The 23,030-nt window shown below is 36.7% G+C and overlaps 1 protein-coding gene across 4 annotated transcripts in view; it reads right to left on the bottom strand.

Annotated features, from left to right (window-relative positions):
* LOC106061566 (calmodulin-A-like) overlaps window positions 1-23,030 on the bottom strand; it is a 313,065-nt gene that overhangs the window by 205,898 nt on the left and 84,137 nt on the right. The window contains exon 1 of one of the 4 annotated variants that reach the window (XM_056016324.1): window positions 10,134-10,324. The exons of 2 other annotated variants lie outside the window; for them this stretch is intronic. Coding sequence is in view for 1 of the 2 variants with exons in the window: in XM_056016320.1 (XP_055872295.1) it covers window positions 319-336 (18 nt within the window). In the remaining variant the exon portion in view is untranslated. Of the gene's footprint in view, window positions 1-318; window positions 352-10,133; window positions 10,325-23,030 lie in introns of those variants that run through there. One more of the 4 variants, XM_056016320.1, reaches the window with a different exon arrangement.

Below are 23,030 nucleotides of genomic sequence, written 5' to 3'. Positions count from 1 at the left end.
ATAATTCATTATTCGCTCTTACGAAACAGTCATCAGCTTCATAAAGTAGGAACTGTATTTTATGTGTCTTGTTTAAAGAAAATATTTTTACCTGACCTTATTGTGTGAGCTAAATGTCTAAATGCTTTATGGACTGAATGTCAGCGTCCAATGTCAACCCTTAAAGTGCTGAGCTGTTTTTCAGTAAGTGCATACAAAAATGGAATTACACTTCTGATGTTTTGTGGCTAAACTACCACACGCGTTTTAAGGGTTAAGCAGCAGACGTGCTCATGCAATTTGTGTCAGGTCGTTTAGCAAAGCCAAAAGTTATCTAACCTGCATTGGGCCTGGCATCTTTTGAACGAAATAATTTGGACAGTAACAGAAATGTGTATTTCCTCCAAGTCAAGCCGTGTCACAATGGAGTGTATACGTTATTAGCCCTTTACCACTGGTCATCTATTCTTGTGAATCGTGATAATGCACATGTTATCTCAACGCTAGAGATAATTTATGAATAAAAGTTAAGAGTTAAAAAAAAAAATAAACAAAAACATTTCAACTTAAACTCATAGGAAGATGATTAAACTTTGGTCTAGTCATAGCTGACACTTCTAAACGATGCTAAACAAGACATCGAGTTAGTCACTTAAAAACATTTCAACATAGTATGATGAAGAATATATTTAGAGTAATTAAATCGCTTCCGAGCACACAAGTTTTTTTTAAAGTAGTGCATCCTAGGCAGCGGCGATTCGAAATGAGGCATCTCCAAAGTTGTGAAGTATTTCTCTCGTCATTTCACTCACACACTGCTAGGAGCTAAAAATAAAAGTCGACAGGGGAGGTAAACGAAACAGAACAACAGCTTAACGACATCTTTAATACTATCAAATATTTAAGCGGGAGTCCTGGATGTCGTGTCGTCTGCTCAGCAAACCTGCTCGCCAGTTGTTAAGTTTTTGTTTTCTTTATCTACAAGATTACAATAAGCAGAACCACCACCAGATCCCACCCGCGACTTCATCTCTACCTCCGCCCCTCCCTCCCAGCCCCCCTCCCCCAGACTGAGAAAAAAGAGAGAGTATATTGCGTTATTGTCCAGGGCTCAATTTCAACACGTTTTTTATATATATATTTCTGAGAAAAACGAATCCAGTGTGCGTATGTGTGTGCATAAATATGTACGTGTGTGAATACACGCTGAGCTGCACACATACGCACACTGGTACTCACTCACACACACGCACAAGGCATACGGGCAAAATGGTGAGCATCTAGATATTGAGATAAATTGCCCATCGTGGATAAACAGATCACTTTAAATTGACATAGATAGATGGCAAAGATTGCTGAGAAAGATAGATTGGATTAGATTAGAAAGAGAGGAAACTTTAGAAAACAAAAGCTTCCATTGCATATTCCTACGTTTAATCTAATTCTTGCGTAGCAGGAAAGAAAGAGATAGCGAAAGAAAGAAAGAAATAGCGAAAGAAAGAAAGAGATAGCGAAAGAAAGAAAGAGATAGCGATGCTTTTAGTCAAGCAACATTTCACAACGTACACGCGTTTGTCTCAGCAACGAAATAAGAAAAAGTAAAATAATAGGAGGGCCTGTCGTTTTGTGGGTAATTGTGGAGTATTACAAAGAATGTATACGATACGATAAATGGTCCATTTCTCATTACTTTTAATAGTAAGGGGGTTTAGACCAGAGTTTCCCAAATTGGGGTACGCCTACCCTCAGGGGTACGGGAAGAGTTTGAAAAGGGGTACGCATTAACTATGTTTCTCATTCTCAAGAAGGTGCAAAGGGGAAAAAAATCGTCTCTCGAGACTTAAAATGCCACACAGACTTACATATTTATATTTTTTTAATTCTTTTTTTGTTCTGGTTGGGTGGGGGGGGGGAGCGAGGGGGCAATCAGAGTTACGAAAATTATTGAAAGGGTACGCATATGTTGAAAGTTTGGGAAACACTGGTCTAGACGAGAGTATCAATTTTATATAACATTAAAAAGTAGACAAACAGAAACTAGAAGGGGAGAGTAGACAGGCCCTGTGGCTCAGTTGTGCATAAGTATGCCGACTTTTAGATAAATACTGAACCTTTATACTAAGCTCTCAATATTTTTAATTACAAGTTTATTTCTCTCTCGGAGAATCGAATGCACGACCTTAGGTTCTTTAGCTAGGATGTAAGTCTGAGATAGTCAACCAATTTTTTAAAAAACTCAGACTTTGATTTTCCATGAACTGATTAAGACTTTTATGCCCCTGTTGGTGGTATTGTATTGCGAAAGGGAATATACACCTCGCCACACGTAATGGGATTCTAAAAGTTATGACTGCTATGTAATTCTTTTTAAAATTCTTCTTATCAAAGACTAGCCGAACATTACCCGCGGCCTGCGGGCCTTAGTTTGTGTATTACTAATCTAGTGGATTGGATTTCTATATATGTCAAACTAAGATAATGTTTTTTTCAAGTTTTTCTCTTTAGCCACGAAAGTAAAATTAGTTTTGCGAAAATGGGTTTACCCGTTAAGCCGATACATTCATATCTATTAAAAACGAAAGAAGCGCGAGGTGAATGAAATATAAAGTACAATTAAAACGGGTTTACCCGATTGGTTAAAAAAATGGGATTATAAACTACGTCAGGACTTCTAATTTCGTAGATATAAGGAAAGAATTTATGTAAAAATGTTTTTGAAACACAAATTTGAAGGTTAATTTGATTTAATAATGAAATCAATAGACTATATCGTATATTGTCATATGTCAAAGTAAAAAAACTATCTGAGCAAAGTGTAGTTTTAAAAATTAGATCTAGATCCTTTCGATCTTCTCTCATGTAAACATGGTAAACATGGCCTAGATCCATAAAATAGTAATACTTTCATAGAGTTGGGCAACTTTTTGTTTTTTGAGGGTCTTAAGTTTGTTTTAGATCTACTATACATACACTACGGTCTAAGTTAGTACCCAATGAACATTCCTGCCAAGTTTTATCAAGATTGGTCAAGCGGTTTTGATTTCTATGCGAAACATACATACATACATACATACATACATACATACATACGCCTTACTTTCTGCTTTATATTATAGATGATTGTGAATGAACAGCAGTTTTATATTTAACATGATAGAAATAAAGACTTTTCCCTATCAGTGGCCGCAATAGTATGTATCCATCTCTTCACGAAAAGCAGAGAGATATACGCAGACCGAACAAATATGTGAGTTTTTCCATATCTTTTAAATGATTACCTCCTCTTCAATATTTCTAATTTAAAGATGGAGCCAGAATGGCGACTGAAGCAGAAGAGATTATTACCAGGGTGGGGAAACAATTGCTTATTTTGAATGTCTGTTATTTTGAATGTGTATGGGTGCATGCGTGTGTGTGTCTTTATGTATCTGTTTCATATAACTACAGAAAACGAACAGAAACTTCTGCCACTTTTTGTCTAGGTTTCTAGCTCCATGCACACACACACACGCATGCAATGGAAAGGGAGGGGACTGTTGTCCACGGCATACTGCTGTTTGTAACTGAGCAGACGACACAAATTTAAATAATTGTAATCTTTTAAATTCAATTTGCTCAACCCGCTGGTTCTACAGTCCATCTGCTTCGAAAAGAAATTATGGGGGGGGGGGGACCTAAATAAACTGTAGTAGAGTTATTGCCCTTACCATAACATTTTTTTTCACTTTTATTGCATTTGTTCTCAACAGAGGCGGACTGGCTTTATAAGCGTTCGGCCAAATACCCTGTGTGCCGGGGCGCAATGGGTCGCTGGGGCCACCGTTAAATGAGCGCTATTTTATAATACTTTCTTGTAAGCGGTGCCTACAGTCTGTTGTGATTGGCCCATGCTATAATTTTTATTAAAGAATTTTTCCAAAATGATGGCATAGCCTACAAGGTGTACCACTGTACCAGTCTACCAAGATGCAGTCTAAATACAAAATGTTACGAAATGTAGTGTATGGTTGTTGATTGGTCGTTGACTTGTCAGCACTATCTAGCTAGTACAACTAAACTGATGTAGGCCTTTTGTAGTTCTAATATAGAAATTGAAACAACTTGACCTTATAGTTGTAAAGAAATATACGCATTAAAAAAAATAGCTAAGTTTTAGATTGTTTGTGTCTTGAGGTGCCGGTGGAGAACCGCTGACATATAAACAATTTCACGTCAAACCATGGGACGTCAAACCATGGGACGTCAAACCATGGGCTAGGAATGTTTTTTTATAAGAGCCATATCGCGTTAAATGTGATATTTTCATTTCAGCTGGTAAGTAGCATCGCCATCAAAAGTAAAGAAGTTGTGCACCACTTTGTGCACCACTTTGCGCTCCACTGTGTGCAACTTTTTGTGCACCACTTTGTGCACCACTTTGTGCATCACTTTGTGCACCACTTTGTGCACCACTTTGTGCAACACTTTGTGCACCACTTTGTGCACCACTTTGTGCATCACTTTGCGCAACACTTTGTGCACCACTTTGTGCATCACTTTGCGCAACACTTTGTGCACCACTTTGTGCATCACTTTGTGCACCACTTTGTGCACCACTTTGTGCACCACTTTGTGCACCACTTTGTGCATCACTTTGTGCAACACTTTGTGCAACTTTTTGTGCACCACTTTGTGCACCACTTTGTGCACCACTTTGTGCACCACTTTGTGCACCACTTTGTGCATCACTTTGTGCAACACTTTGTGCAACTTTTTGTGCACCACTTTGTGCACCACTTTGTGCATCACTTTGTGCAACACTTTGTGCAACTTTTTGTGCACCACTTTGTGCACCACTTTGCACACCATCCTATAATGGACTTGAAACGCAATCTTTTAGTGGTTAATAATAGCCACCCTAAAGTGAAAGCCGAGAAGAACAAAAACCGTCTGGAAGAGGTGGACTACTCTCTCTCTCTCTCTCTCTCTCTTTCTCTCTATCTCTCTCTCTCTCTCTCTCTTTCTCTCTCTCTCTCTCTCTTTCTCTCTCTCTCTCTCTTTCTCACTCTCTCTCTTTCTCTCTCTCCCTCTCTCTCTCTCTTTCTCACTCTCTCTCTCTCTCTTTCTCACTCTCTCCCTCTCTCGCCTTCTCTCTCTTTCTCTCTCTGAATGGTTTATCATCTCAACATTCTCATTTATAAATAAACCTATCAATTTAGAAAACCTGTCCCCAGATTGCTAACATAAGCTTTTGACAATACAGTACAACGTCATTTATCCGTTTATCCGAACGTCAGTTATCCGGAACGTCAAACATCCGGACTGCTTTTTTTTTTCAATTCCTCTATTCATGCTGCACTTTCATAGATACTAGGTGGCTGCGTGGACGAGGTTCTCGATAACGGTAACGAGTGTGTAAGGATATGAGCCATCGGTAATAGAGCTGCACTAATTTATATTAGCCTGGATCTTTCCCAGACAGACATAAGTTTGTTCAGACAGGCAGATGGTTTAAACAAATTAGATATTGACAACTATTTGTCATCCTCCAAACAGTACAAGTGCTCCGACAATACTTAAAAGAGGCACTTCCGGACAGAAGACGCAAAAGTAAAGTAGCAGCAATACATAACACATTGAACCATAACTGACACAGAAATACAACCCAATAAAATGTACACTCAATAGTTGTACTCTGTAACATCTCACAGCAATTCCTGTGTTCCCATTAGAGAACTTGTATGCTCTGTACCGAAACGATGTTTGAACCATTATCTCGATCAAACTTTTGAAGAAATTCTAGCATTATGTAGATAGCAATTTTACTAGAAACAACAAAACTATCAATTATCTTTAAAGTTTACTAGACCCGGAAAGTAACGGCTTTGCTTAATGTGTGAAAAAAATATGTAGGTCACAGCTAGGTCTCTGTTACTCCGTGTCGTACTGTACTTTTCCTTAATCGAAGAAAATTTCTTATTTTTTATTAAATGAATTAACTTAATTATGTCCAAGTTTAGGTATGCGTGAATCGCCTCCAAAGGCACAACAACAAATTGGGCAATATGTTTCGGTAGAATGGGCCATGAATCGATTGGAAGGTTTGATGAAGATCGAACGACCAACATAACGACCATCTTAACGAGCGAAAGTGAAAGTAAGATTTAATGCAAGCAGGTGATCACCACGATTATTACAAGCCGCTTGGCCTAGAGAGAAACTTTTCATGACAGTAGGTGAAGCCCAATGGCAAACACGAGGTCTTCGCCTGCTACATCATAGAGATATCATTGAGACGTGATGGAAATGTCAGAGATGTCATGGAGATGTCATGGTGATATCATATAGAAGCCATGGAGAATGTATAAGAATTGTCAAAGAGATGTCAAAGTGTTATATTACAGGTAATAGAGATATTACAGTGAGACGCAATGGAGATGTCATGATGTCACGGAGATGTAATAAAGCTTACATAGAGATGTTAGTTATCATAGCGATATCATGGATATGGCATAGAGATAGCAAAGAGATTTCATAGAGACGCCATGGAGATGTCCTAGAGATGTCATATTGTTATCATAGAGACGCCATGGACACACCATAGAGATGTTATAGTATTATTATACAGACGCTATAGAGATGTCATAAATATGTGATATTTTATCATAGATATGCCATGGAAATGTAAAAAAAAAATTGTCATAAGAGATAGAGATGTAATAAAGCTTTCATACAGACATCATAAACATGTCATAGAGATGTAATAAAGCTTTCATACAGACATCATAGAGATATCATAGAGATGTAATAAAGCTTTCATACAGACATCATAGAGATGTCATAGAAAGATGGCATAGAGATGTAATAAAGCTTTCATACAGACATCATAGAGATGGCATAGAGATGTAATAAAGCTTTCATACAGACATCATAGAGATGGCATAGAGATGTAATAAAGCTTTCATACAGACATCATAGAGATGGCATAGAGATGTAATAAAGCTTTCATACAGACATCATAGAGATGGCATAGAGATGTAATAAAGCTTTCATACAGACATCATAGAGATGGCATAGAGATGTAATAAAGCTTTCATACAGACATCATAGAGATGGCATAGAGATACCATAGTGATATCATAGAAATGTCCTGGAGATGTCTTAGACAAACAGAATAGCATACATTTTAGTGCTTGCATGTCCGAAGTCTCTGGGATATATTCAGCATTTCCAATCTTCTTATGTTTTTGAGTTTATCCTTAACTAAAACACTATCCCAGCCACTGTATCCTATGGTCTTCAGTTTACTAAAAAAAAATCATTGCTAGTTTTATTTTTCCATAGGCTACTTCAGTTTAACTAAATTTAACATTTTCTAATATATATGGTCAACGCATTGTTTTTTATTTACACAAGATCTACATTGTATCAACATCGCACAGCGGAATCGATTAACACGTTAGAGTATAGATACCAGCCGATATAAATAATCGATATCATTCCCTTTAACGAAAACGATATCGTACACTATCACGTATCGATATTATTCATTGTGATGTATCACACGTTTGCCCGCTCTTTCCGTGGATGGTTGCCTTGTGTTGTAAAGTGCAGTGAAGCAGGTGGACGCGGCTGGTAGATCTTTGTGTTCAATCGCCTGGATGGAAACAGTTCTCGCAGGAGTTCCACGACATTTACAAAACTGCATTAAGCATTCGAAATCTAAAAGTTAAACACCGTAAATAAACTTTTTGTATTCGTCCTACACAGACCTATAGCAGAGCCGGCCCCTAACAACAGATTGCCCGGGGCCCAGTTTAGGTAAAGATAAGGATAAGTAGAGAAAATTTAGATTTTACTAAGTAAAGTAAGTCAAGCATTGGAACTTCCAGTTTAGGTTAAAATTCGCCCTATTATTACATTTTTTGTTAAATGAAAGCTGAAAAAGCCGTTTTTTTTTTTCTACACCCCAAAATGACAATTTTAACTATTTTTGAGGAGATTTTTATGAGTTATCAGGAGATTTTATTAATTTTAGGAGATTTCCAGTTATAATAGTTTCATTTCATAATTTACACCCAGAATTAGCGCGAGGCCTATGAAAGTGTGGGCCCACTGCGGCCGCATAATTTGCAGTGGGCTAAGTCCGGCCCTGACCTACAGTAAGTCTTTCTTTAGTCTTTTTTATGTAGGTGTTAAATCGTATTCTATCATTTCTTCAAACAAACAAACAAAAAACACAAACGAAAAAACTTTCTTTGCAATAGCCATAAGCTGAATTGGTCGTGTACGTTAACTGGATGTTCAACTTAAATAAGTTCTTTAAATGTGTCTGTCCCAGCTTTTGGAATAAGAAGTGTGAAATGTGAATGGTGGCGGTATTTCCCATCGAACACTTTCCTAACAACGTGCTTGACAACGTTTGTTGACACTTCCTGTTGGAGATTTTTCACGATTAATTGTTTTTCAGAGTGGTCTGCGCTTTGTTGACATTTCGACGTTTTAAGATTCGTTCTACATTCTTTTAGCAAATAAACTACAAGTAACATAGAAGAAGAAGAGAAAGCAATATGGAGAAACCTAAAGAAAAAAAAATACATAAAATCCTTTTTAAAAAATGCTTTTTAAAAAAGCCTATATAATGGAAAGATTTGCACATTTACAACCTTATTTCAATGCTGTAAGGTTTATTTCCCTTGTCTATATCAAACAAAATTAATGAAATAACAATAATTAATTAATTATTTGGTAATTTTTTTAATTGATCAAGTTTTTCTTTTGTTTTTTTTTGTTTTTTTGAAACAACGAATAATTGTGCTAAGTTTTAAATTGATCCGAGACTGGGAAATGAGAGAACTAACGTGTTCACTATTTGTACCAGTCAGACAGATGCAGTGAGTTGGTGTCAGCTTGGTCAATAAGATCACAGTAGCCAACTAAACATCGCATGAGTAGCAAACTTGATCTTCATATAAACACTGCACTTTTAACGCTACTTAGCCGGTACAAAATATATTAAATTTAAAAATACATAATACGCTTATAGTTGAGCCAGTGCGAGGGAGATAACCTATAACTCTTCCTATAACCTCTAATATTTTCTATAATCTCTAATACTTTCTAGAGTCTCTAATACTTCCTATAACCTCTAATATTTTCTATAATCTCTAATACTTTCTAGAGTCTCTAATACTTCCTATAACCTCTAATATTTTCTATAATCTCTAATACTTTCTAGAGTCTCTAATACTTCCTATAACCTCTAATATTTTCTATAATCTCTAATACTTTCTAGAGTCTCTAATACTTCCTATAACCTCTAATACTTCCTATAACCTCTAATATTTTCTATAATCTCTAATACTTTCTAGAGTCTCTAATACTTCCTATAACCTCTAATATTTTCTATAATCTCTAATACTTTCTAGAGTCTCTAATACTTCCTATAACCTCTAATATTTTCTATAATCTCTAATACTTTCTAGAGTCTCTAATACTTCCTATAACCTCTAATATTTTCTATAATCTCTAATACTTTCTAGAGTCTCTAATACTTCCTAGAACCTCTAATTCTTCCTATATCCTCTAATGCTTCCTAGAGCCTTTAATACTTCAATCCTTCCTTTAACCTCTAATTATTCCTATAACCTCTAACGCTTCATATAACCTCTAATACTTCCTATAACCACTTATTCTTCCTTTAACCTCTAATTTTTCCTATAACCTCTAATGCTTCATATAGCCTCTAATACTTCCTATAACCACTTATTCTTCCTATAACCGTTAATGCTTCATATAGCCTCTAATACTTCCTATAACCACTTATTCTTCCTATAACCGTTAATGCTTCATATAGCCTCTAATTCTTCCTATAACCTCTAATTCTTCCTATAACCTCTAATGCTTCATATAGCCTCTAATACTGCCTTCATGCTGCTATTTTTATTTGCTACAAACGAAATAATCTAAAAATGTATTTCTGCTTTGCTTAAAAATACACACAAATCATTTGGTTTATCTTGTGAAATGTAGATCTGATCAACATCTTATCAACATCTTATCAACATCTTATCAACACTTCCTACATTTCGTACACCGGATATACCAAAAGAAATTGAGCCAATCAAAGTTCTCCACCACAGATGCACATCACCAATATAGACTGTAACACTTACTCAGCGAGAAACGTAGATTGACCAGTATGTTTGATTGAAAGAAATAAGTGTTATATCAATGCCTTGATTCTATGAACATACGCTGACCACACTTGCACGCACATTTGATTTCAACATTCCTAGAAGCACTTCCGATTCTTAAACACAGCAAGGGGGTAAAAAAAGTGTCGGACTTGTACAAGAAAGTAAAATTTGGGGAAATCTGGACCATGGGCTGGACACTACGCTGGAACAGCAACTCTTGTTTATGTCTGGGATGGGTTAGTCCCCGCATTCTCCTTCTCTCTCCCTTCCCCTAACCCCTTTATAACACTCACGGGTGCACGGTGCCGCTTAGCGTGGCTCCAAGAAGATGTGGAACATTTTGGGGCAATGTGTATATGGAGGAGGGGTGGGGGGGGGGGAGGTTGGAATGAGAGGGAGCAGAAGACAGAACCTATAAAGAAAAGAGGTAGAGAGAGGAGAGCTTTATTGAACCAAGAGGGGGGGAGGGAGTTAAGGGACGAGGGAGGTTGTGCAATCCTCGAATGAGGAAAGATGAAGTCAATCTCTCACAGAATATTGGATCATTTTCTTTCTTTCTTTTTTTAATTTCTTCTTTATCTGATTTTATTTTGTTCCTTTAGTTCTTTCTGGATTTCTATTTCATTCGTTCATTTGTGTCAAGCATCACAAAAACAAAAACACACACACACAAAATAAAAAAAATAATATAGCGATGCTGAAGACAAAACTAGTAGACAAGAAAAACTATAACCGGAGAAAGGGAGGTAATAAGGGAATATGTGCGTGAGAGAGAGAAAGAGAGAGAGAAAGAGTGAAACATATATTAATGCCTTTTATAGATAAGTGATTTCATTTTTTTTTCTTAATCAAACAATAGACCAAATGCTATATGAAAATCGTACAACATTTGTCGTGTATAAGAAATAAACATTAATTAGGTAAATATTGACTTCAAGAATTTATTAAGTATCGCTATGTTCTATTTATTTCACTATTAAAAACTCCAAGCTTCCTATGCATCTAGATATAATGGCTCTGGATGACCATTAGCGTTATTAAATATATACGTAGATATTTTGAGCACGTTGCTATGTGTAATTGATGTGTCATTATCTTTGAGTCTTTCAAGGTATTTTATTAAGCTATGGTTTGGTATTTGTAAAGTTATGGTTCAGTGTTTTATGTATTAATGCTACTTAAGTTATCATTCTTTATTTTTGGAGCATTTATATTAAATAATAAATTTCATCTTAACTTATGTATATATTCTACTACATTCGCACAATGGACCTCATTCACCAATCGTAAATAAACAACATTCCCCTATCAAGATATTATACACAACTTACAATCTAATTTTAATCAACAATAGTCATCAGGTGACAGTTTTGTTTTCGTTGTTGTATCAATATTATCACGTGATCTTTCGTCTTGGTGAATGAGGTCCATTGGCCAGACAACTATTTATATATTTACAGAAGAGAAGACACGTATAAAATATGTGTGTGTGTATGTCGTATATGTCTGCGTATTTTTTTTTACAAACAACTGCCTTCGACATTTCCAAGCGATGGGAGTTGAAGCAGAAGCGATGTCCTCCAAATAACGTTTTGCTAGAAACATCGAAACATCATCAGAAAGAAATTTTTTGTTTTTGTGTCTTTCCTTTTTTCTTTCTGTATGTTCTTTCGTTTATTTGTCCGGGCCCAGCCTCTCCCAGACCGCCGCCTTCGCTTTACATGCTTTTGAAGTCAATGCAAAAATAAAGTCTTGATCAATCGTATGTTTTTCTGAGTGTCAGAATCAATAACTTCACAGGGGAACAGGGAAATGACAGGTGAATGAGTGACTGTCAAAGGAGGATAAAAAGGATGGAGGAGGAGGAGGTACGAAGGTGGGAAAAGGCGGAGTGAAGTTGGAAGTTCAAAGGTTAAGGAGACCCTCCTTTTTTTATTGTGAGTTTGAAGCTGCAATAGAGTGCTGGTACACTACACGGGAGTAAAGACTCACACACTAGATATGAGACTAACACAATAGACAAATTCTGGAGAGCTGACTCGCACACTGGAATGTTGACTCACACACTGGAATGTTGACTCACACACTGGAATGCTGACTCACACACTGGAATCTTGACTCGCACACTGGAATGTTGACTCGCACACTGGAATGTTGACTCACACACTGGAATGTTGACTCACACACTGAAATGCTGACTCACACACTGAAATGCTGACACTCGACAATGTTTTCTAGACTGTAAGTTGTGATTGAAGCAGGCGGTGGAAGGGCAATTGCTTTTTGTTGTCTTCTGCTATGTCTTCATCTCATTCAACTTGTTCAATAGAACTTCAGTTAGGGAGGAAAAAAAAATCAACCCAAAAAAATATTTGTCAATGTCACACAGCAGGATCTATTTGAATCGAATTACATTAGGTTTAGCTACGCCTCTTTTTCAAAACGAGGTTAGGAAAAAAAAACAACATAAACACGCTCCACAACGAAGTTCGTCACACAAGTGTTTAGTGCACTTCCATACAACCTACGCACATACACTCTTCCCTAACACGTTCACACACACACACAGATTCACTTCGTCAATTGTTATAGTAGGAAGGTACTGGATGTACTACTAGGACGTAATCATCTTTTTTTGAAGTAACGTCTGTCTTGTATAAGATAAGATAAGAGCAGGATAAAAGACCGTCGTGGCAAAACTCTCAGATTTAACGAAAAAATTGGCAACTGAAATTTACAAATTCATAAAACCCAAACTGGATTCTTCTTAAATCTGCATGTTATCAGATAGTCCAATGGAGTGAGCTGTTTTTCTCATGGCAATGCTTACACATCAATATGTCTTCAACAGAAATACCCAGAAATCTGTGCTCCTTCTGTTAATATAAACTTATTAAACATTGATAGTGGTGCTAAAAAAAAATCTAGTTTGGCTTCTACGTTATAGAAATCACGAGATGAACTCAACGAGCTCCATTCATTTCTTAAATTGGTAGGGAGTGGTGCTTGGGGGGTCAGGTGTCTCAATCGTCTGCCAAATCTATCAGTAGTACTTTCTGACGTCAATTCATTCTGTCGCGTTTGCTCGCGCGACTCCTTGTTAACAGAACATATTGGATTGGGAGGGGGGGGGGCACAAATTGAGGGCGTGAAATGGAAAAACGAAAGGGAATGTTGCATTTATTTCTCTACATTAGGAGAACAGTCGTTACAATCCATTACACTGTTATCTATCTAGGATTAGATTTAGTGGGAAGCGATTAAGAAACCTGCTGAAGATATTGGTCGAGGCACTAACCACAGAGAATATCTTCGTTCTAGAAATCTCGATTGATAATGATCCGACTGGTTGTGTGTTCAGGCACTATGACGTATGCCGCATGGTAGAAATCGTGACATGCCCGCGATGTTGTCTGTCCTGTTGTTAGCATTGCAAATACACAATCTATATATATTATTCTCTTCATGGCCCAACCATGCTGTACACCACGATAAAGTCATGGAAAGATAATTCTTTTATTTCTGCAAGTCGGACTAGAGTTACCCCACGTAACTTACGAGGCGACAGAGAGCACGGCTCAGAAAAAAAGAGGGGGGGGGGGAGAACAAGTAATTTTCCTCTTTATGCATTCTATATTTGAATACATTTATGTGTGTACTTTTTTACACACGTCAATATCTGGTGACATTAAAATAGTTGCATGTTTTTTTTTTCTGTAGCTTTGTTTTGATTTTGCCCCTTCGTATTGCCCTTCGTTTCCTAACCATGACCACCGCTTCACATACAATTCGTGGAGTCAACAGGTCTTTTAGTGTAGTCGACATTCCTGCATCAGGAAACTTTTTATTTCTATCAGTCGCATATTTCTGGAAAAATGTCATCGACGAAATTGTTGCTCTCTAACTTCGCAAGATGGCTTAAGCTTTGTTTGCGATCACTGGGATAACTATGGCGACGCCCTGTCCATTGTTCTTACACTTGGCAGCACAGTCATACACTCTGCTCGACAATTCGCTGCCTTCATGAATACTTCCGGTAAATAGCGGCGTATGCTACGCCGTGGGTCGACAAGTATAATTTATTTTCACTAGTAGATTCACAAATCAATAAGCTTATTTGAAAACTTAACGACCCGCCCTTAGTATCTTCCCCTTGCTTAAATACCATTCCTAATCTTCATTTCGACAGACGCTGAGAACTGGCTGGAAATCTATTTTTAGTACTATGGAAATTTCAATGTCTATTATTATTATTATTTAAAATAATGCGTACTTTAGTAATACATTGATCAGTTATATGATGTCATAAAATAATGCGTACTTAAGTAATGAATATATATATTAGTTATATGACGTCATTCATTAACGCGTATCCAAAAGAAATACAAATTGTGTAGATTGAGCACAACGTCATTCAATATCAGCTGTTACTATTTCGCACACACAGGAATCAGTAACTAATGACCCATTAAGTACCCGACGGTCAGTCTCGGACGGGTCAGCCATCCAGGGACCTAACATCATCTGACTCGTGACAGTTTCCATCAAACAGTGGCTCATTGCGGACGTTGGTCAGCGGTGGGTGAATTTAATTTGTTTTCCGTCAGAAAATAGCTTTCTCTCTTTCCAAAAACTTTTGGACGCAATGGTTCTATAGTTGTAGCCGAGGGGCTCTTCATGTTTCGTTATTAGTTCAAAGAAATATAGAGACTTGTAGGGAGAATATACTATTAGTTTAGTGCAGTCTTTCTGTCTGTTTGTTGTCATTGTAAATCCAAGCATTACAGGCTCTATTGTAGGCCAAATGGAAATAGTTGTAACGTTTATTTTGATTCTTTGAGAAGCCCTTATAATATGGAAATGAAATGGCAAACTGTTGTTGTGTTTTTTAGATGCACATGCACTATTTTAAAAACAATTAAAAGGTCTTGTCAAATAATTATACTGTTTGTAGTATGCGCATACATTTTAAAACATTTATAGAACATGGTTTACAAGGCTTCAAGCTCAGTGTAAGATAAGATATGGTAATCTTAAAGGTTTGACTACGATCGACCATTTTAGCAATACCACTACAGAAATAACAATAATAGATGCAAACTAAAATAGCATTGGCACAGGAAACACAACTAGATATTACATATCTTGATGTGATACGACCCAGGCCACTAGAATAACTGTCCCGAAGGGGCCGCCTAGGAGTTTGAGTGTAAGACAAACTCCCTTTATTGTCTTGTTTTGATTTCAATACATATCGTGAACGTTACGTTGACCTGTCACAACTTTTATTTATTTATGGGCATGAAACCACTTTTTTTTAATGAAAGAACAGCAACTCTTAATAAGCAGAAAATGATCGTTTATAAAATAGACACGCATGTTATTTCCCCTTACGTACACTAATGCATTGCTTTTTTCGATGTATACCTCCCGGTTACGTAAACTGACATCGAGTGCGTTATACTTAATACAGTTTTCATAACCCTCTTTACAATTGGTCTTTGTTGACAGTGAGATTTTTTTTTAATTGGCACATTTAGAATTTTTACATCGATACAATGTTGCATTGGTTGCTTTGTATTATCTGGTATCTTTTCGTAGCTGTCTATTTGTTTGTGTTCATATTGTATAGCTTTTCTTATATTCAATCTTGTATTAGTATTTTATTTTGTATTAGTGTTTTATGATGTATTTTGTATTTGATGACGTATTTGTATTTTATGTTGTATTTGAATTTGATGATGTATTTGTATTTTATGATGTATTTGTATTTTATGATGTATTTGTATTTTATGAAGTATTAGTATTTTATGATTTATTTTGTATTTGATAGTGTATATGTATTTTATGTTATATTTGAATTTTGTGATGTTGTATTTCTATTTTATGATGTATTTGTATTTAATGATATGTCAATATCTTATGATGCATTAGTAAACTATTGTGTGTGCACGCCTAACATAAAGTTACATGAAGTTCAGTTGTGACAAATGTAGCATACATATGTAATGAAAGCTACCCTTGACATTAGTGGAAACACTATAGAACACACTGGAACAAGAGAAATCTCGTTGAATGCACCTAACTCTGGTTTAATAAACACATGGAAAAAATACATAAAGATAAATCCAATACAAAATTAAATTTAAAATAAGAATGTAAACGCATTAACTTGTAATTATCAATAAAACAGTCGCCACTGACCCAAGGGAGAAATTTTCAAAAGACCTAATGAATATCTTTCAAACTTTGAGAACGCCAAGTTATATCCTAAACCCAAATGTTTGATCACAAATGTGAGTGTTATCATTATATAATTGTTTTAGAGAAATACTTAACGAAAAAGAATACACGAGCCGACCCGCAGCGTGGCATACGTCGCTATTTAGTGAGAAGATTACTTGTTCTCTCTCACCCCCCCCCCCCCACTCTCTCTCTTTATTTTTCTGAGCCTCGCTCTCTGTCACTGCGAAAGTTACGTGGGGTAGCTCTAGCCCGACTTGCAGAAATAAAAGAGTTATCTTTCCATGACTTTTTCATCGAGGGTTAGAGAGTCGGCGTGCGTGCGTGGTGTCCCGCATGGTTGGGCGACGTAGAAAATTATATATACAGAAGATTGTCTTTATGCTTCAGTGCTCTCAATGCTAACGTTGTGCAGGGGAGAGACAGAACTTAAGATGGTACATTAGTGTATTCATTTGGGAATGAGATTTGTTGAACAATCTCCCCTCCCCAGTGCAGGAACCACGACACTACTGTGAGAAGCTCTGACTCGATGGTAGCACTCTATTTTCCAAAGCCCTCGTACTGGCCTCACGTGTCGACTTCGGTATTAAAAACTGCTGAAGCCTGCAATTTTGTCTGACCAAGTCTGCAATGTTTCTAGAGCCTGTCACTCGCGTCTGAAGCTTAACCTTAAAAGCAACGAGCTGCTTACACAATAACTTTTTTTAGGAGGAGGGGAGGGGAGTGACTGGTATCACTGTACTACTGGTGTACACAACTATTGTAGTTGGAGGAGTGACTGGTATCACTGTACTACTGGTGTACACAACTATTGTAGTTGGAGGAGTGACTGGTATCACTGTACTATTGGTGTACACAACTATTGTAGTTGTAGGAGTGACTGGTATCACTGTACTACTGGTGTACACAACTATTGTAGTTGTAGGAGTGACTGGTATCACTATACTACTGGTGTACACAACTATTGTAGTTGGAGGAGTGACTGGTATCACTGTACTATTGGTGTACACAACTATTGTAGTTGGAGGAGTGACTGGTATCACTGTACTACTGGTGTACACAACTATTGTAGTTGGAGGAGTGACTGGTATCACTGTACTATTGGTGTACACAACTATTGTAGTTGTAGGAGTGACTGGTATCACTGTACTACTGGTGTACACAACTATTGTAGTTGTAGGAGTGACTGGTATCACTATACTACTGGTGTACACAACTATTGTAGTTGGAGGAGTGACTGGTATCACTGTACTATTGGTGTACACAACTATTGTAGTTGGAGGAGTGACTGGTATCACTGTACTACTGGTGTACACAACTATTGTAGTTGGAGGAGTGACTGGTATCACTGTACTACTGGTGTACACAACTATTGTAGTTGGAGGATTAACTGGTATCACTGTACTATTGGTGTACACAACTATTGTAGTTGGAGGAGTGACTGGTATCACTGTACTACTGGTGTACACAACTATTGTAGTTGGAGGAGTGACTGGTATCACTATACTACTGGTGTACACAACTATTGTAGTTGGAGGAGTGACTGGTATCACTATACTACTGGTGTACACAACTATTGTAGTTGGAGGAGTGACTGGTATCACTGTACTACTGGTGTACACAACTATTGTAGTTGGAGGAGTGACTGGTATCACTGTACTATTGGTGTACACAACTATTGTAGTTGTAGGAGTGACCGGTATCACTGTACTATTGGTGTACACAACTTTTGTAGTTGGAGGAGTGACTGGTATCACTGTACTATTGGTGTACACAACTATTGTAGTTGAGGAACCAAGATGTTAGGGTGTTAGTCCAGTCACGTGACTTAAGAACTGTCCCAGTATTTGAACAATTTAATGCTATTGAAGCAAGTAGTTAACACATCGATCCTAAAATACTGTTAGCTGATATAATATTTAGATCATAAAATACTATAAGCTGATGTAATATTTAGATCCTAAAATACTGTTAGCTGATGTAATATTTAGATCCTAAAATACTGTTAGCTGATGTAATATTTAGATCCTAAAATACTGTTAGCTGATGTAATATTTAGATCATAAAATACTATTAGCTGATGTAATATTTAGATCCTAAAATAATGTTAGCTGATGTAATATTTAGATCATAAAATAATATTAGCTGATGTAATATTTAGATCTTAAAATACTATTAGCTTATGTAATGTTTTAGATCATAAAATACTGTTAGCTGATGTAATAATTAGATCTTAAAATACTATTAGCGGATGTAATATTCAGACTTTAAAAAAATTCCAACGGATCTAATATGCGGACTTTAAAATAATGCAAACTGTACATATGTTTGTATTTTAAAACAGTATTGTATTTGCAAATTAAAATACTAATTAGATTTTCAAGTCGTATCAACAGTACTGACTGTAAGTATAAGTAAATGATCCTATGAAGACATTGAAATATCAGTGAAGCAATAGACCACTAGCATAGTTCTATGTGAAAGCACCGTTGACCAGTGTGACTAAAAGAGACTAAATGTAAACTGAGTTATTATCTCTCTAAATAGTCCCTTTATGTCCCTTTTGACTATCCTCAAAGGCGACCAAAAGATGATGTCAAGATGGCGTATACAGATGTGTTGATTGATCTGGTGGATAGATTCCATCTTTGATCAGCTGTGTTTACAGGAACAAGGGCTGTTCAAATAAGCAAAGAGATTTTTTTTTTCCCTTCTAGAAACATGGCCAATTTTATACATACAAATCTAAGGGGGGGGGGGAGTGTTAAACAAATTTATCAGTTTTCTCCCTTTCTTCTTTAGTTTGACTTACAGTTATCACCCTTAGATCACTTTTGTGTGTTTGTTGTTTTATTCCTTTGGCTTTCTTTTTTTTTTTGGGGGGGGGGGGGGGGGCTTGTGTGCGTGTTAATATGTGTGTGTCTGTGTGTAATCAAGAAAGACGTCACAAACCATGACCATTGATCTTGCCCCCCCCCCTTCTACTCCTAACTTCACTTCGGGCAGTGTTCCCCCCCTTCTCTATTCTGGCCCCTATGAGTTCAACGCACAAAACATCCAAACAGAAAACGGCGCTTTCCAAGATCCATACTGAACTTGTTTGTCAAGTGGCGCTTGAGTAAGAAAAAAAAAGGGAAGGGGGGCGGTGGTTGGAGGAGGAAGGGGAGGAGTGGCGTAGGTGGGGTGGAAGCAAGCAAGTTCGGGGAAAAGTTGGGGATAAGGTGGAAGGGTGTCGTTGGGGCGTCTGATGGGGGTAAGAAAAGGATATAAGACAAACACCCATTGGTGTAGATGAAAAAAAAAGGAGGGGGGGGGGTGTTCGAGACGACTACTGGCGCTGAAGAAGGAGAGAGATCGATGGATGACCAGATAAATTATGGGCGAAAGAAATGGCATAAAAATCTCAACTCTATAGCAGGGCTTCTCAAACGTTTGTTTCTGCAGAGTTTTTTCTTGTAAGAGTTAAACATAGCCATGTAAACCCCACTCACACCACACAATTTTTGTTTAATTCCAATAGGTCGGTCCTGATATGACACGGGCATAGGGCTACGGCATTAATGGTTAATGGTATACACCGCTACTTTCTACGACGCGTACCTCCATAGTAAACGCGTTCCTCGAGTTGAGAAGCACTATTCCAGAGAGAGAGAGAGCGCGAAAGAGGGGGGAGGGAGAGAGAACTAAGAACTAGCTCCAAAGATCCCAAGAGTAAAGATATGAGACAGACGAATGGACCCATCGCCCACTTTTACGCTTGCTTCAAAGCTTGCTGATGTAAAAGTACTCTACGGCTAGTGGCCAAACATTTTCTTTGATTTGGGTTGAAATCATTTCATTTTGCCCTTTGTCTCTCTCAATGTCGTGACTTTGTTAGGTCTGACTCTAGCGTTGGAGTGGTGAATACAATGTTGTATGTCTAAACACAGAGATTAGTGACTCAGCATGCAAGCGTAGCCGGTAACGATTAGAATTGGTGAACAAAAATAAAACGTACACATAATCTCCAATAATTAAATTGTATAATTATCCGAATTGTAATCAAAGAATTAGTATACACACACACATACACAATTCATTGTCTGAATGCACAATACAGTTCGATTTCAAAATTGTATCCACATAAAATATTTGAATTACAAAGTTATGAAACAAGCCCTGTTATTGTCTCTTCCTAATGTTTACACCCTTTCTAACGAAGACATAACAGAACTAAATTGAGTGGACCTTGACCTTGGAACTATTTCATAAAAAATGTAATGTTAATGAGGTCATTTTGTAGTGCTTTACAATTGTAATATTTTACGACTCGTTATTTTAAAATATTGTTATTTCCATTTTGTTACTCTCTTCAAAATTCGTTAATGGCTAAAGTCCCTTTATTTGTGTGTGTGTGTGTGTGTCTGTCTGTCTGTCTCTGTTTTATATGGTTCATTGTTTCGTTATTGTCAAAATTCTAGGGGGATAAGTAGTAAGGCACTTGGCTACCCAAACCGGGGGGTCTCGGCTTCGAATACCGGTGAAGACGGGGATTTGAATTTCGGATTCCAACCAACTATAGGGGGAACCTGACGTTGGTTAGAGAAAAGTAAAGAAGGTTGGTCGATGTGCTGGCCAAATGACACCCTCCTTAACCATGGGCCACAGCAGCAGACGATCTTTACATCGACTCCTCATAGAGTATAAGATCTGAAAGAGGAAGTCTACTTTGTGTCAACATTCTGTTGTCTTGTGTTTTGAAAGGCTGTGCTATCATTTGCTTGGATGTCGACGTCTTTTTGTCAACACAGTTTCCTTCGTCAATACTCTCATCAATAAGCACTTACAGGTTCGCCTTTTATCTGTGTTTACAAAGTCAATCATTTAACAAGTTAAATGAAATGTAAAATCATATTCATAACATTTCTTCATTCTAGTTCAATTATATGTCGATTTAATTACAGAGCTTCGTTCATATTTTATGATTAAAAATTTTGATTTTTGTCTTTTTTTTTTCAAAAGAAATTTAATGGGAAAAAAGTCAGGGAAAAAGATTTAAGAAAATAAAATTACTTCTGTCCACCACTTTTAATAATATAAAATATTTAAAGAAATTTTAAAATAAATAAATAAAAGGAGGAGAAGAAAAGTTCTAGCAAGATGAATGCAAATTACCTGGTGAGCAGTGTAGTGCATTTTATAAAGGAAAAGAGGAAAAGATATTGAAATTTAATTACACCAAATTAAAAGCAATATATAGTGAATAAAAACAAAAAAAAAACTATTTAAAGTGCAGATTGAAGCACACCATCGTATTATTTAAAAAAATGATTATATTAAGAAGAGATTTTTTAAAACCTGATTTTCATAATTTCGGATAATAACACAACCCTGATCTTTAAGCCTAATCTTAGACTTGGATTTAGAGCCACACAAAAAAATATAAATAGTTTTCCAGACCCCAGAGACTTAACATAAAATTTGCACAACTAAGTCTATAAACTATAAATGGAAATAAGAAACTTCCAATAAATAAATAAGTAATCAAAGCCAGAAACAAAATATAAAAAATAATAAATGTTATACCGCACCCTCCTTCTTTGCATCACTGCCACCCAATGTGTCACGCCACTGCCAAGTGTTAATAATCAGGCAACCTTGATCTTTTGGTTATTTTCGTTTTGTAAAATTAAAGAAATTTATGAACCTATCTATTACAAGTAAAACGCTGAAGGCATATTGAGTTTAAACCCAACGCTAGCCTAGCACCAAGAGACCCTCTTCCGTCTCAAACCCCAGCCAGGCATGCAGCAACATAAACTGTTTATTTCCAGGCCAACCGAAACTATTGAAATTACTTTCTAACTTTAAAAAAAATAGACCTAGGAAGGGTCTTGTTTATTCTTTAAACATCGGTGTCTTGTCCCGATTAATGAGGGTTCTGATCCCCGGCCTATTGTAAACAGAGGTGGTCTCATCCTTTGTGGATGTTATGTAATGCTCAAAATGTAAACAGTGGGAGGTCATTAGACTAACACTTTGCTTAATAAAGTGAGCACCGCTGGCTGGAATCTCACCAAGTCGAAATAGAAGCAGGTGAGCTCACATCAGATGCGTTACTGAGGTTAGTGTCACCTGGTGCGGTTCGCTAATAGTGTCAACCCCAATCATTTTTTTTCTAAATTGTTTTAGATGAACAAATACTACAGAACTGAATGTCTGTAGAGGATATATGCGACAGCAAAAATGTCACACTGACATTGTTAACAAAAGTTAAAGTGGTCATTCACAGTGCAGGCCATATAATACATTAGTAGAAACACACAAATATAAAAAAAAATCGTGTAAAAAAAAAAAGCTTATCTAAAGGGGAAGAACTCGTCCTTAAAACTATATCCATCGATAATGTACGTTATTTTCCTTATTCGATATCAAACAAAATAGTTAATTACCAATAATTAATTGACTAATTTATCTTTTTTTTATCCATTGATTCATGTTTTGTTAGGTACAATAAATAATTGTTTAAAGTATCAACTTGATTGGAGAAAGCGTGAGGGAGAAATTACTTAAAGGGACTAAACCCAACAAATATAGCTATATCTCTGAATACAGTAGTATTACTTTCCCATTTTTGCTAATAAACAC

Source organism: Biomphalaria glabrata, chromosome 17 (assembly GCF_947242115.1).
Source record: "Biomphalaria glabrata chromosome 17, xgBioGlab47.1, whole genome shotgun sequence".
NCBI classification, from domain to species: Eukaryota; Metazoa; Mollusca; class Gastropoda; family Planorbidae; genus Biomphalaria; species Biomphalaria glabrata.
The sequence above is the reverse complement of the archived record's forward strand: the minus strand, read 5'-3'. Positions and strand labels throughout refer to the sequence as shown.